This window comes from Oryctolagus cuniculus, chromosome X (assembly GCF_051225735.1).
Source record: "Oryctolagus cuniculus isolate XC-2025 breed Fujian yellow rabbit chromosome X, ASM5122573v1, whole genome shotgun sequence".
Taxonomy (NCBI): domain Eukaryota; kingdom Metazoa; phylum Chordata; class Mammalia; order Lagomorpha; family Leporidae; genus Oryctolagus; species Oryctolagus cuniculus.
This window is the reverse complement of record NC_142888.1, coordinates 5,284,435-5,297,011: the sequence shown is the minus strand read 5'-3', so window position 1 is coordinate 5,297,011 and position 12,577 is coordinate 5,284,435. Positions and strand designations below refer to the sequence as shown.

Sequence of the window (12,577 nt, the reverse complement as noted above, 5' to 3'; positions counted from 1 at the left end):
AAAAAAACTTGGGATGGGGACTGTGAGCTGAGTGGATATCCCAGAGAACACCAGTGATGGGATATATTGGAGTGCTGGCTAAGCAGAATAGACAAACCAGGAGTGCTGAACACCCCGACGTCCAATTGAGAACCAAGAAACACCAGCCATAGGAATAGTGCTACTTTGCACTCACCCTCAACAAAGTCTAAAACTTTAACAAACCTTGACAGGTCAAGCTGATCTGCAAGTGATGGCCCACCATAACAAAATTCAGCACTCTTCTAAGGAAGATGGCAAAGTCTAGTGTCAACAACATAGCAGTCACAGTTGTTGAGAGCACATAATCACAGATGATTAAGAAAGAAGAAAATGTGAGGTGTAGTGTGGGTAGCTTATAAAAGATGAAGGAGCTTCCCTGAGTCTGATTGTCGGGCATCAACACGTGCTTCAGTTTACATGGGTGTGACCGAGAGGGACTGTGTGCTCATTGAATTATTTGTTTGTATTTTGCATGTTACCATGGCATTTTTTATACTGGTCATACAATATATGAATGAAAGAAATCAGAACTCTGATAATATGGACTAGTCGCAGGGTCCTTCAGGGGTAATATGGGCAGGAAAGCTTCTTAATTAGGCCGTATGTTGTTGGCCAATAAGAAGCCAGAATTGTTTTTTACAAGGAAGTGAACTCTAAGTCATGACTTACCTAGTATCACAGAAGAGTGAGTGACTTGCTTAAGCCCCTGGGATGTTGGTGTTTAGAATATGACATCTTCTTGCATAGTCTTGTCTCCAGGACTTTTTCCCTTGGGCTTCCCACGTTAACTGTGGTCTTGCCAGGCCTTTCTTCATACACTGAGTGGAGTTCTCTTTTTCTTCTCTTATCTACATCACAGCTGATGAGGTGAGCCTGCTTAGTAACTGACTTAGGGAGACGTTGGAAATTCTGAGCAGAAATCCCAGAATAATTGCATCTCTTGGGGAGGTGTTAACAAGCCGAGCCAGAGCTTGGTGCTCCTGGGGTTGGCTTCTGTGGAGCCTTTGCGCAGCACCCCCACACCCTCCTGAGGTTCCGTGCAGAAGGCATTCATTAAGAGATGTTAAACGGAGCTTTCCATACTGCTGGTAGATGCTGAGGGTGTGAGGTCCCCTTGGGGGCACTTTGAGGCTCACTTGACAGCCACAAAGAAATTGCACAACACTCACTTTCTCCCTAAGTGATATCTCAGTCGTCAGAGGTGTTTATGAAAAGCAGCCACGCTGGATAACTTCTCGGGAATTGGTACCAGGGCACACGGGAACAGCTGACTACCAGGAGATGTGACTGAACAGAATGCGCTTCTATTTCATTTGGACCCAGTGGTGGACTCAGGTTTATCTTTTCATTTTTTTGGTTTGAAATACCATTTCTAAGCTACATATTCGTGTTTGAACTTGGAGAGGACATTTGTAAATCTGGGAGAACATGGCCTACATTTTGGGAATACTTCAAAAGTTTTTATCATAATTACTGGCAAATAATAAGTTCATTCCAGGTCATCAGGTAAGCCTGATCATGTAGATGAAGCTCGCTTTGTATAGCTCATCTAGACCTGCCATCTCCTTGTTCAACTGGACTTCACTTCTTTAAAAAATTTATTTTCATTGTGTTTGAAAGGCAAAGAGACAGAGAGAGATCTGCCATCTACTGGTTGACTCCCCAAATGCCTGCAATAGCCAGGGCTGGGCCAAGCCAAAGCCAGGAGCCAAGAACTCCATCCAGGTCTCCCACGTGGGTGACAGGAACCCAAGTTCTTGAGCCGTCACCTGCTTCCCAGCATGCATGTTATCAGGAAGCTAGAATTAGATGCAGGGCTGGGACTCAAACCAGACACTCGAATATGGGATGTGGGCATCCCAAGTGGTATCTTAACTTCTGTGCCAAATGCCTGCCTCTTGAGCACATTTGCGATACTTGAAAATTGAGAGAAGTAGAATAACAGCCTGTGGGAAGATTGAGCCATTCATCCATTCAGCCATCATTTCAGAACTGATGTGTGTCAGGGACTGTACTAGGTGTTGCATGGCTACACAGGTCTGAAGGCAAGCTCCCCCTTTTCCAGGAGTTTACTATTTCCAAGACCCTTGCTACTCCAAAGTGTGGGCCTCACACAGAGTAGCAGCATTGGCACCACATGGGAAGCAGAAATGCTGAATTTCAGATCTGTCCCAGACCTATTGAGTAAGAAATGGCACCTTTACAAGATTCCTGTGTGAGAAGAATGCACATTAAAATTAGATATATGTATATGTATAAAGTTTTTTTTTCCAAGAAGCACTGATCTAAATCACTTATTTATCAGCCTGCACCTTGGAGTGACCTGGGGACTTTTTAAAAGCACTTCCTGTATGTACCCACCAACATTGTGATTTTGTTGGTGTGGGGGCTGGTCCAGGCATCAGAATTTCTAAAAACTGTCCAGGGAATGCTCAAGATGCTGCCGGGAGTGAGGGCCACTCGTCTGACATACTGCTTCCCACTACTGACAGAACAACCCGAGGGGAGATTGTGGCTCCTCCTTTTAACCAATGAACATGCCAGGTGGCAAGCTGGTCTCTAAGGAGCGGAAGTGTCCAGACTAGAGGTAGACACGCTAGGTCTCCCTGCTGACTCCTGGCTCACGTGGCACTCTCTGTGCCCACAGGCCGTCTGTCGGGGAGTTGCCCTCAGCTAGTGCCTGGCGTGATAGCTGTGCGGAGGGCCTGAGCACTTGGGCCAGGTTACCCGGGGCCATGCTGGCAAGATTGAAGGCTGATGTTGACATCTGGGCAAGGCCTCCTGCTCCGACACACCCAGGGCCTTGGCCTCCCTCCTCTGGGCCCCCTCCAGGCATGAGAGCCACTGCCAGACGATTTCTCCTAAGGCAGCAGGGACTGGGAGTGGCTCATCTGCACCCGGAAATGGAGCTGGGCCACGTGACAAATGTGTGGGAGCCTAATTAAGATGCATTCCTGCCCATATTACCCTTCAAGGACCCTGTGGCTAGTCCGTATTATCCGAGTGCTGACAGTCACAAGTGATGGTGTGCCATTCTATATCTTGCAGAGGTTTTTACGTGTTTCAGGAATCTGAACTCCGTCTAGCACCCACTGGCACTCTGCTTTCTCTCCCTACGCTCCTCTGAAGCATGGCCAACCAAATAAGCTGTGGCTACCCTGTGACCCAGAAGGTTCTCCATTATTACTGGTAGCCTTTGCATTTGATAAGGAGAAGTAGCCTATTTCACTGTAATACCTGCCTGGTGATGAGACAGGGAAACCACTTGGGGCATTTTAAGGAGTTGATGATGGAGGAGTGGTCGGTCTGTGTCAGAAGTAAAATACCTTTCTGTGCCCTTGATAAGGGTCCAGGTCACTTATCCCCTGCTCTCATGCCAATAGAGCTTATTGCTAAGCATCGTTTTTCCAGAAGCTTCCATCTACAGAGTCTCTTTAATGTGTTGCCACCTCCCATTGCATTCAGAGGTCCTCCCTTCACCTGCCCTTTCTCATGCTTATTGGAATCTGAAAATCCACTAGAGTGACTGGTGTCTCATGTCATGCCTATAGTAGTGTAATTATTAATACTGTCCAACTTTGAAATAAATTATAGTATTTTGTGCAAAATTATGTTTTTCAGCATCAGTCAGTGATTACCTCATAGTCCTGCCTTCACTCAGCTCGTTCTGTCCTCCTTGGGGACATGTGCTTTCTCTCTGATGACATTCTGGCCTCGCCAATCACTGATCACTTGCCCCTCCGTTCTGCCCTGTCATGTACAGGTGCCATCTTGCCTTCATGCTTCACAACATTGTTGGATAGACATTGCTTGAAGGCCTTTGTTCTAAGCTCCGATTCTTCTTTTTAACATTGATGTTTATGTGAGAGGGAAAGAGAAGGAGAAAGAGTGAAGGAAATCTCCTATCTTCTGGTTCACTCCCCAGATGCCCACAGCAGCTGGGGCTGGGCCAGGCCAAAGCCAGGAGCTGGGAAACTCAGTCTAGGTTGAGGGGCAGGGACAAAGAACTTGAGCTGTCACCTGCTTCCTCCCCCAGTACACATTAGCACGACTCGAATCCAGATACTCTGATATGGGATGTGGGCATCCCAAGCAGCATCTTAACCATTAAGCCAAATGCCTACCCCCAAGCTCCAGTTCTTGAATGTTCGTTCTCTCTCTCTCTCTCTCTCTCTTTTTTTTTTTTTTTTTTTTACAGGCAGAGTGGACAGTGAGAGAGAGAGACAGAGAGAAAGGTCTTCCTTTGCCATTGGTTCACCCTCCAGTGGCCGCCGCAGCCAGCACACTGCGGCCCGCGCTGATCCAAAGGCAGGAGCCAGGTGCTTCTCCTGGTCTCCCATGGGGTGCAGGGCCCAAGCACTTGGGCCATCCTCCACTGCACTCCTGGGCCACAGCAGAGAGCTGGTCTGGAAGAGGGGCAACCAGGACAGAATCCGGTGTCCCGACCAGGACTAGAACCCGGTGTGCCGGCGCCATAGGCGGAGGATTAGCCTAGTGAGCCGCGGCACTGTCCTGAATGTTCTTTTTATAGCTTCCTGCTCCCCTTCTTCTCTCCCTTCACACTCTGCGCTCCAGCCCTTGACCTTTCTCTTTGCCTGGGTTCATGCTCTGATTCTCCCCTTCCAGGCTATCCTGCTCCTCTTGGTCCCATTTGTTTTCAGTCCAGCCTCGCCTGCCTCCCTGTGTTCCTTTGCCATCTTGATTCACTGCCTCTGCCTCTCCCACTGGGCTCTGAGCTTGAGAGCCCCATGAGGGCATGATGTTTTTCTTTTTCCCCCTGGATTGCTCTCCTATCCTGTGCATTTTAGGTCCTCAATAAATAAATTGAATTTGCTATTATTTTACACTTTTGCAAGCAGAGCCCTTCTACAAATAATGTTCTCTCATCACTGCCATCAGAAGCCTAGCTCTTTTGTCTGCTTTGTTGAAGAGGACTTATTTTCACTTCACATTTTGCTGTCAAAATTATTCCAGTTTCCCTTAAATTAGCTTCTGTTGCTGGGGGAAAAAATGCCTTGGTTCTCTGTAAATCTCTCTCCCACTGCAGGCGTCCTGACCCTGTGCCCGTGTTTGGTCCTGCAGCAGGCTCCTTTTTAGCCTATCTCATTAGTCTCATCACACTGGCAGTTTTCGTTTTTGACAGTGTGGATCTCGTCCATGGGCATTGTGTGTATTCTTTCACTGATGAGAACAATTAGATACGTTGTGTTCTCCCTTTGTGCTTTCCCTCACTTGCTTCGAATTACACAATGATTAGCGCTGTTGGTGTTTTCCTTAGGAGCAGAGGGTAGATGAGCCATCCAAGCCATCACCAATGGGAGATATGATAGATTTAATGTTATTATGCACTGTTTTCCTCTGTAGGCGTGCATAAGTTCTCAAGTTATTTTGGATAGGTTTTTGCTTATTAAAATTTTCTTTATTGTTTTTCTCACATATGAAGCAGAAAGGTTCTTGAGTTGGGTGTGTGTGTGTGTGTGTAGGTGAGATTAAGGAGGAGCGTGGATTTGCACCATTTAGAAAGAAACACAGCACTATACATAGTTGAGTGTCTTTTAGAGCTATAGTTTTGTGCCCCATGAACTGAAGTGCAGGTGGAGGGAAGCCCAGTCCTCACATAAGCAAACCCTGCATACATGAAAAGATTTATGATTATCTGAAAAGCTGTTAGTGCATCACTTCTCCTTGAGCACTTATTTGATACCTGTTATCCAGAAGGACTTAGTATAATATTGTGTCTTTCATGTGCATTTCTAAGCTCCCTGGAGGTAGGGACCATGTTCTCCACGTGTTTAATGCTTATAGAACTTAACATATATTCTGCATTTAATAGACTTTTGTTGGATTGAATATCTTAAAGTGCCAATTAGCACAGTATCGAGTGTTAGAGAAAACATAAAGCATTCATTAGAGTCACCTTTCCTAAAGGTGAGTTTGAAGTTAGGTTTTGAAGATGAGAAAGATACATCAAACAAGAAGAGACAAAAAGGTGTCCGAGGGGCTGGCGCTGTGGCGCAGTGGGTTAAAGCCCCAGCCTGCAGTGCCGCCATCCCATATGGGCACTGGTTCGAGTCTCAGCTGCTCTACTTCTGATCCAGCTTCCTGCTAATGCGCCTGGGAAAGTAGCAGAGGATGGCCCAAGTCCTGGGGTCCCTGCACCCACGTGGGAGACCCAGAAGAAGTTCCTGGCTTTGGATCCACTCAGTTCTGGCCATTGTGGCCATTTGGGAAGTGAACCAGTAGATGGAAGACCGTTCTGTTCTCTCTCTCCCTTTCCCTCTCCCTCTCTCTCTGTCATTTTGTCTTTCAAATAAATAGAATAAATCTTTAACAATAAAAATTAAAAAATTTTTTAAAGGTGCTAGAACTCTCTTTGGAAGCAGAACCTTCTGGATGGAAAGACTTTTCTTTAAATTTTTAAAGATGGAAGAGGTGAAAAAATTCTATCTCCTGCCTTCATATGAAGTTCTTCTGGTGTTATTGATGGAACTTATAATACCTTGGGGTCACAAGAACCTCAGAAGCCAATAAATCCTGCCATTACCTTCCGTGTTTGAAATTCCCTTCTTTGGGGACTAATGCTAGGTTGTCTAGGGGATGCTGAGACACGGGCGGGACCAGACTATTGACCTGAACTTCTCATTGGCATTTTCCCAGAAAAATAAGCTTTCTCATGTTGGAGATCTTTTTTTCCTGCATAAATCTGAACTTGATTCTCTAAGTTTCTTTGGTTTTGGTTGACACTAGAATTTATAATCTACCACTAAGGAACAAAGTCTAAAAACTGCATTCGCTTCTAAGGGGTCATTGTATCCTTGTAACAGATACACCTGGAGGAGTGAAAGATGGTGATCATTTATTTCCCACCTGAGGTGGCCTCTATGCTGACTTATTTAAAATCCCCAGAAGTTCAGCTAGAGAGAAGCCATCTTGCCCCGTAGTAATCTAAGTGTTGGGCTGCAGGAGATGACAGAACTCAGGGTTCAAGAGTCTTCATGGGAGTATCTATCATGTGGCGCACTGTGCAAAGGGCTGGAAGTCTAGCGGCAAGCAAGTCTGATGTGCTCCTCACCTCGCTAGAAAGTCTGGTGTGGCAAGGTCCAGTGAGCCACACTTCATGGCCCCTGAGGAGCCATATGCGAGCCCTAGGCCAGCTCACACGTAATGCTTGAGCTGTCCTGAACATTTCACCAACCCCATCAAGTATTGTGGAGGACCCTGAGATCTCTCCATGGGCCCTCAGTGTCACCTCCTCTCTTGCTTGACCACCTCCTTGCTTCAGCTGTGATCTGAAAAGTGGGTGTCAGCTGGAAGTTGTTGACTACAAATCTGAAGATGGGGCTTTTCCTCAACATCCCATATTTGACAACAGTAGGTATACTGTACATGCATTGGGCAGGGCAGTGATACTCAAATGGGGAGGTTTCCAGCAGGCCAGGAAAGTCCTGGATCAGGTGGTGGAAGTAGCATTGGACCTAGAGAAGAGATGTGAGATCTGTTGGAAGGAGTTGGACTTCCAGTCAACTGAAAATGGGAAAAATTAGAAGTGGTTTTTTGGCTGGAGGTTGAGTGTCCACTAGAACATGGGGCCATGTAGGCTCAGGATGGAAGCTTGGAGAAGGCCAGGCTCCTGCTTGTTCCCTCTCCCTGGACAGGATTGACGAATGAATGGACAGAGTAGAAATTATTCAGAGGGGAAGCAGGTTGCGTCTGGAGGAATGAATGGGCTTATTCAGTGAATAAGCCAACGTGGCGCTCTGGCAGGTGGAGGAAGGGCTTTTCATGGGGATAGCTTGGCCCTCAACGTGGGAGGGGGGAGGGGGGAGGGGGGAGGAGAAGGAGAAGGGCGTGCTGACGAGCTTGCTGCTGTGACGTGGGCTTCCTCTTCCGCTTGGCTGCCTGTCGTGAAGCCTTTTTCATTTTCACAAGCTTTGTGGCAGACGATCAAAGAAGCTATTTGTGCATGTGATATTTTCTCAGCCACCATTACAATTAATGAAATTATATTATTTCAGTAAAATAAAAATGAATAAAATAGGTAGTGTCTCATCTTTAAAGGGGGGGGGGAGATGATGACCTGATTGCATCAGGGCCTCTGAAAGCACCGTTTTTGTTTTTTGGGTTTTTTTTTTAAGATTTATTTTATTTATTTGAAAGACAGAGTTACAGAGAGAGGTAGAGACAGAGAGAGAGGTCTTCCATCCGCTGATTCACTCCCCAAATGATTGCAGTGGCCAGAGCTGTGCTGATCTGAAGCCAGGAGCCAGGAGCTTCTTCTGGGTCTCCCACGTGGGTGCAGGGGCCCAAGCACTTGGGCCATCCTCCACTGCTTTCCCAGGCCACAGCAGAGAGCTGGATGGGAAGAGGAGTAGCCGGGACTCGAACTGGCACCCATATGGGATGCCAGCACTTCAGGCTGGGGCTTTAACCCGCTGCGCCACAGTGCCGGCCTCGCAGAGTTAGGTTTTGAGTCCCTATTGGCAGCTCTAGCACTTTTGGTCTCTCTGACTTCGGGGTCTGTGCTCACTGAGTAACCATAGTCACATTGACATCAGCTTTGAGGGAGGGGCCTCCGTTGCCTGGAAGGGTGATGGCAGACCCCGCTGGAGGTTGCTTGCCCCCATTTCTCACTCTCTGCTCTCTGGTTCCTAGGACTGCATCGACGTAGGCTGGTGGGAAGGAGAGCTCAACGGCAGACGCGGAGTGTTCCCTGATAACTTTGTGAAACTGCTTCCACCGGACTTTGACAAGGAAGGGAATGTAAGTCTCTAGGGCTTTCATCTCCATGCCCCACCCCCACCCCACTCACGCTGTCATAGTCACGCTCCCATGATGGGACTTGGGATGCGGGATAGGGGAAATCTGGGGTCATGCTTAGGACGTTGGCACTTGTATTTTCTGTGGGCCCAGTTCTGAGCCCCTGGCTGCCCTGTGCCCTACACAAGTTCATTGTAGGACTCATCTGTCAGTTGGCAACAGTGATCCTTACTCTAGGATTGTTGTGTGTATGAACCAGGTGATGTGTGTGAGGTACTCTGTTTAGTATGTGGCAGCTTTGAGAGCTCAGATAAACTGTGAGACCCCGAAGTGCTCCATCTGGTAAGCGAACTGCCTGTGTCCCGCATAGCCCGGTCCTTGGGGGGTGGTGACATAGCCAGGAATGTGCAAGAACTTTATGGTATGAGGGGGTAGTGATTTGGTCTCACCCATCCTGTTATCCACCTCAGGGCTCTTGATTCAGCCCTGTGCATGACTTCTGCCTACCTTTCCATGCCTGGGCCCTCTTTATGCCCTTGGGGGCTCCATTACTGGACCACGCTGAGCCCAGCCTTGCCACATCACCAAGGATGTGTGGGATGGATAGCTACACTGCTAGTGGATGGCTTGCCAAGGATGCTAACCTAGCATTTAATGGAGTGTGCACTATTTAGGTAAATGGTTCTTTAAGAAGCTTGATGATTCTGGCACTTGCTGAGGTTGTGCCCTGTAGACTTTTAGATTGGTTTGAAGCCCAAGACCACACTTTTTAGGCTTCTTAATAGCTTTCTTTTTTGTGTTGTTCAATTGAAGGATTCTCTCTTAGAATCTGAGTTTGGATTGTAAAGAATCTGGATTTTGCTTCTAAATGTTTTCTAGATCCTTGATGTAGCATTAACATCAGCCAGAGGTTTGTTAGACCCCATCCCAGACTTGGTGCATCTGAGTCTGCGTTTTCACAAGATTCTCTGGTGATCTGTTTGCATGTGTACATTATGTATACGGTATGACTAAATCTAGCTAATTAACATCTGCATTGCCTCACGTACTTAAGTATTTTTGTGGTCATAGGCAGTATGGTTTTGAAGGCTAAAGTAAAATCGGGATCATGCATTTAAGCTGTGGGTGAAGCCTGCGCTTGTCCCCTTGTGGCATCTTGCCTGCTAGTTCCCTGGGCAGATTTTAGTGGGGCAGTAAAGGCACTCAGGCAAAAGAGACTCCATGCATGCCCTTCTAGAAACTCCGTGTTACATAAGGTATTCAGGGAAGCACTTCCACTGCTAGAGCGAGGTTGTCCGTGATAAGCGGACTCGGCCTGGGTTGCTGTTGGGGCACGCACACTCCTTGGGGCCCCATGGACATCCCTTCAGCCCCAGGCAGGCAGCCCCCATGTCTGATGGGTCTTTTGGCCCTGTCCCCAGGGAGCAGAAAACCCAGTTTTGAGGGAAACAATAGTGTACCTGTCAGACAAGGTAATACCTAGAGCTGCGGAATGATTGTGTAATGTGACATTCAGCTTTGAGCAAATTCAAAGTATAAGATCCCTTTGCATCCCCGTGGCCTAGAGTCCCAGCCGGCCCGCTTGGCCCTGGTTCTGCTGCACCAGGGTGCTGGAGAGCTGGTGACAACGTGACTGGGCTTGGGGCTGCCATTTGCTGAGTTGACATTGTAAGGCTGATTAGAATCATTAACACGGAGGCACTTGGTGAATGGCAGAGTCTGAAGCATTGTGCCACCAGTTTCAGCAGATGTCTTCTTGTCTTGCCAGCGACAGGGGCTACATCGCTCACCCAGAGAAGAGGGCGGCCTGCGCCGATTAGGGGAGACAGCAGCAAGCAGCGGGTTTCAACGGCAAGGCCTCTGACTCTGTAGGCAGCACGGGAGCATTCTGATGAGGCTGCCGTGTTTTCTGCTGGCGTGTGGATTCGGCTGCTTACCACCAGGCCTTTTGGAATTCCTGGTGGTCTTTCTTTCCCAGAGCGTCACCCAGGTGACAAATGCCTTGGAGCTTCACCCCAGGGTATTGCAGGAGAGCACTCCTGGATCCTTGGTGCATCTTTTAGAGAAGTTGTGTAAGCGGTGAAAGGGAGAGCCTCGATTCCAGGGCTGGCTGCTTACTTTGAGCCCTGACAGTAAAACGGAGTAGCAGAATGAAGTAGAAATATTCAGAGGGCTCGAATGCAACAGTGTGTGGACTCTGTGGTTGTCACCACAGCACAGCAGGAAGCTTGGACTCCCAAGAGCAGCACCTGTAGCTTCTCATTTCTTTTTTTTTTTCTTTTTGACACGTAGAGTGGACAGTGAGAGAGAGAGACAGAGAAAGGTCTTCCTTTGCCGTTGGTTCACCCTCCAATGGCCGCTGCGGCTGGCGTGCTGCAGCCGGCGCACCACGCTGATCCGATGGCAGGAGCCAGGTGCTTCTCCTGGTCTCCCATGGGGTGCAGGGCCCAAGGACTTGGGCCATCCTCCACTGCACTCCCTGGCCACAGCAGAGAGCTGGCCTGGAAGAGGGGCAACCGGGACAGAATCCGGCACCGGGACTAGAACCCGGTGTGCCGGTGCCGCAAGGCGGAAGATTAGCCTAGTGAGCCGCAGCGCCGGCCTGCAACTTCTCGTTTCAAAAGGAAACCATGGAGAGTGGTTCTTCTGAAAAATCGTAGTTTAGGAAAGTCTCAGGCTCTGGTTCTTTTAGGAGAGAGTCCAGATGACCGCAGTGGTGCCCCTGCTCTGGCGTGTGTGGACTGGAGGGCTCCTTGCCTTGTCAAGGATGAGGGTGTTGCCAGGGCTCCCCTAGCACTTTCCCCGGCCGTGCTCCACAGTGGAAGGTCCCTTCATGGCTGGAGGGACTCCGAAACCTGCCCGCCAAAGTGGCCCTGTGACTGGGTTGCAGGCTCGCCTTTGCCAACTTGCAGATTTGTGTGGGTAAGAGGCTGCCAGCTTAGAATCGCAACAAGAACTGAGGTGTCAGCCAGACTGGAAGGCAGCACGTGCCTTCCCTGGGCCTTTGCCCCTGTGGGCCCGAGTCCCTAGAAGCCAGATTCCACCAGAAGCTCCGTTTATCTGGGAAGGCAAGGAATCTAAATGAGAGGAATCTGTTGTCCTGACCAAAGATCTGGCAGGTATTGCTGGAGGCCACGTCACACACCGGAGAGAAAGCTTTGCCAAGAGCGCCATATGCTGAATTCAGTGAAGCCCGCACACTGCTTGCGAGAGCATCTCTGTTGGCCTCAGCTTGGTCTTTCTTCTCCATTTTCCTGACTGACCAGACCCTTCCTGTTCACGTCCATCTCCAGACACATGGGGATAGTATCTGTGCAGTTTCCTACATTCTCGATTAGAGTTGTGTGCCAACCCGCCCCTTGAAAGCAGAAGCTTTCCAGGTTCGAAACTTGCACAGAAGAGGAAGTCACTTGCTTCATTCCCACAGTGGCTGGCCCACCGTGCGTGAATTTTGCTGCTATAACTCTATTTTCTCTTGACCAAGTTCTTAGGACGTCCCTTACCTTAACTCACATAGCAACCTAGTTGATAAAGTCTGTTTTCCTTCCTTCCTTCTCTTCCTCTCCTGTTTGCTGCTGTCTCTTATACTGGTGTGAAAGAGGAAGAAGAATGCAGGGTGGAGGGGGAAGCTGGGATCTTGTCAGGGCCCCCTTTCCAGACAACGGGGGCCTAGGTCCTTCCATCTGGACTTTGGGTTGGACATACAATTAAGTCATCATTTCCAGGGTAGGGTTGATGGAGTGAAGGAGTGAGCCGAGGAGCCGAATGCCAAAACCTGGCTGACCACCCAGTACGCCAT

The 12,577-nt window shown here is 48.6% G+C and overlaps 1 protein-coding gene across 19 annotated transcripts in view; it reads left to right on the top strand.

Annotated features, from left to right (window-relative positions):
- Positions 1 to 12,577, top strand: part of SH3KBP1 (SH3 domain containing kinase binding protein 1) — a 378,310-nt gene that overhangs the window by 291,796 nt on the left and 73,937 nt on the right. For all 19 annotated transcript variants that reach the window (XM_070067164.2, XM_070067168.2, XM_089324878.1 and 16 more), the window contains one exon: positions 8,674 to 8,781. In XM_070067164.2, the coding sequence (XP_069923265.1) occupies positions 8,674 to 8,781 (108 nt within the window). The remainder of the gene's footprint in view (positions 1 to 8,673; positions 8,782 to 12,577) is intronic.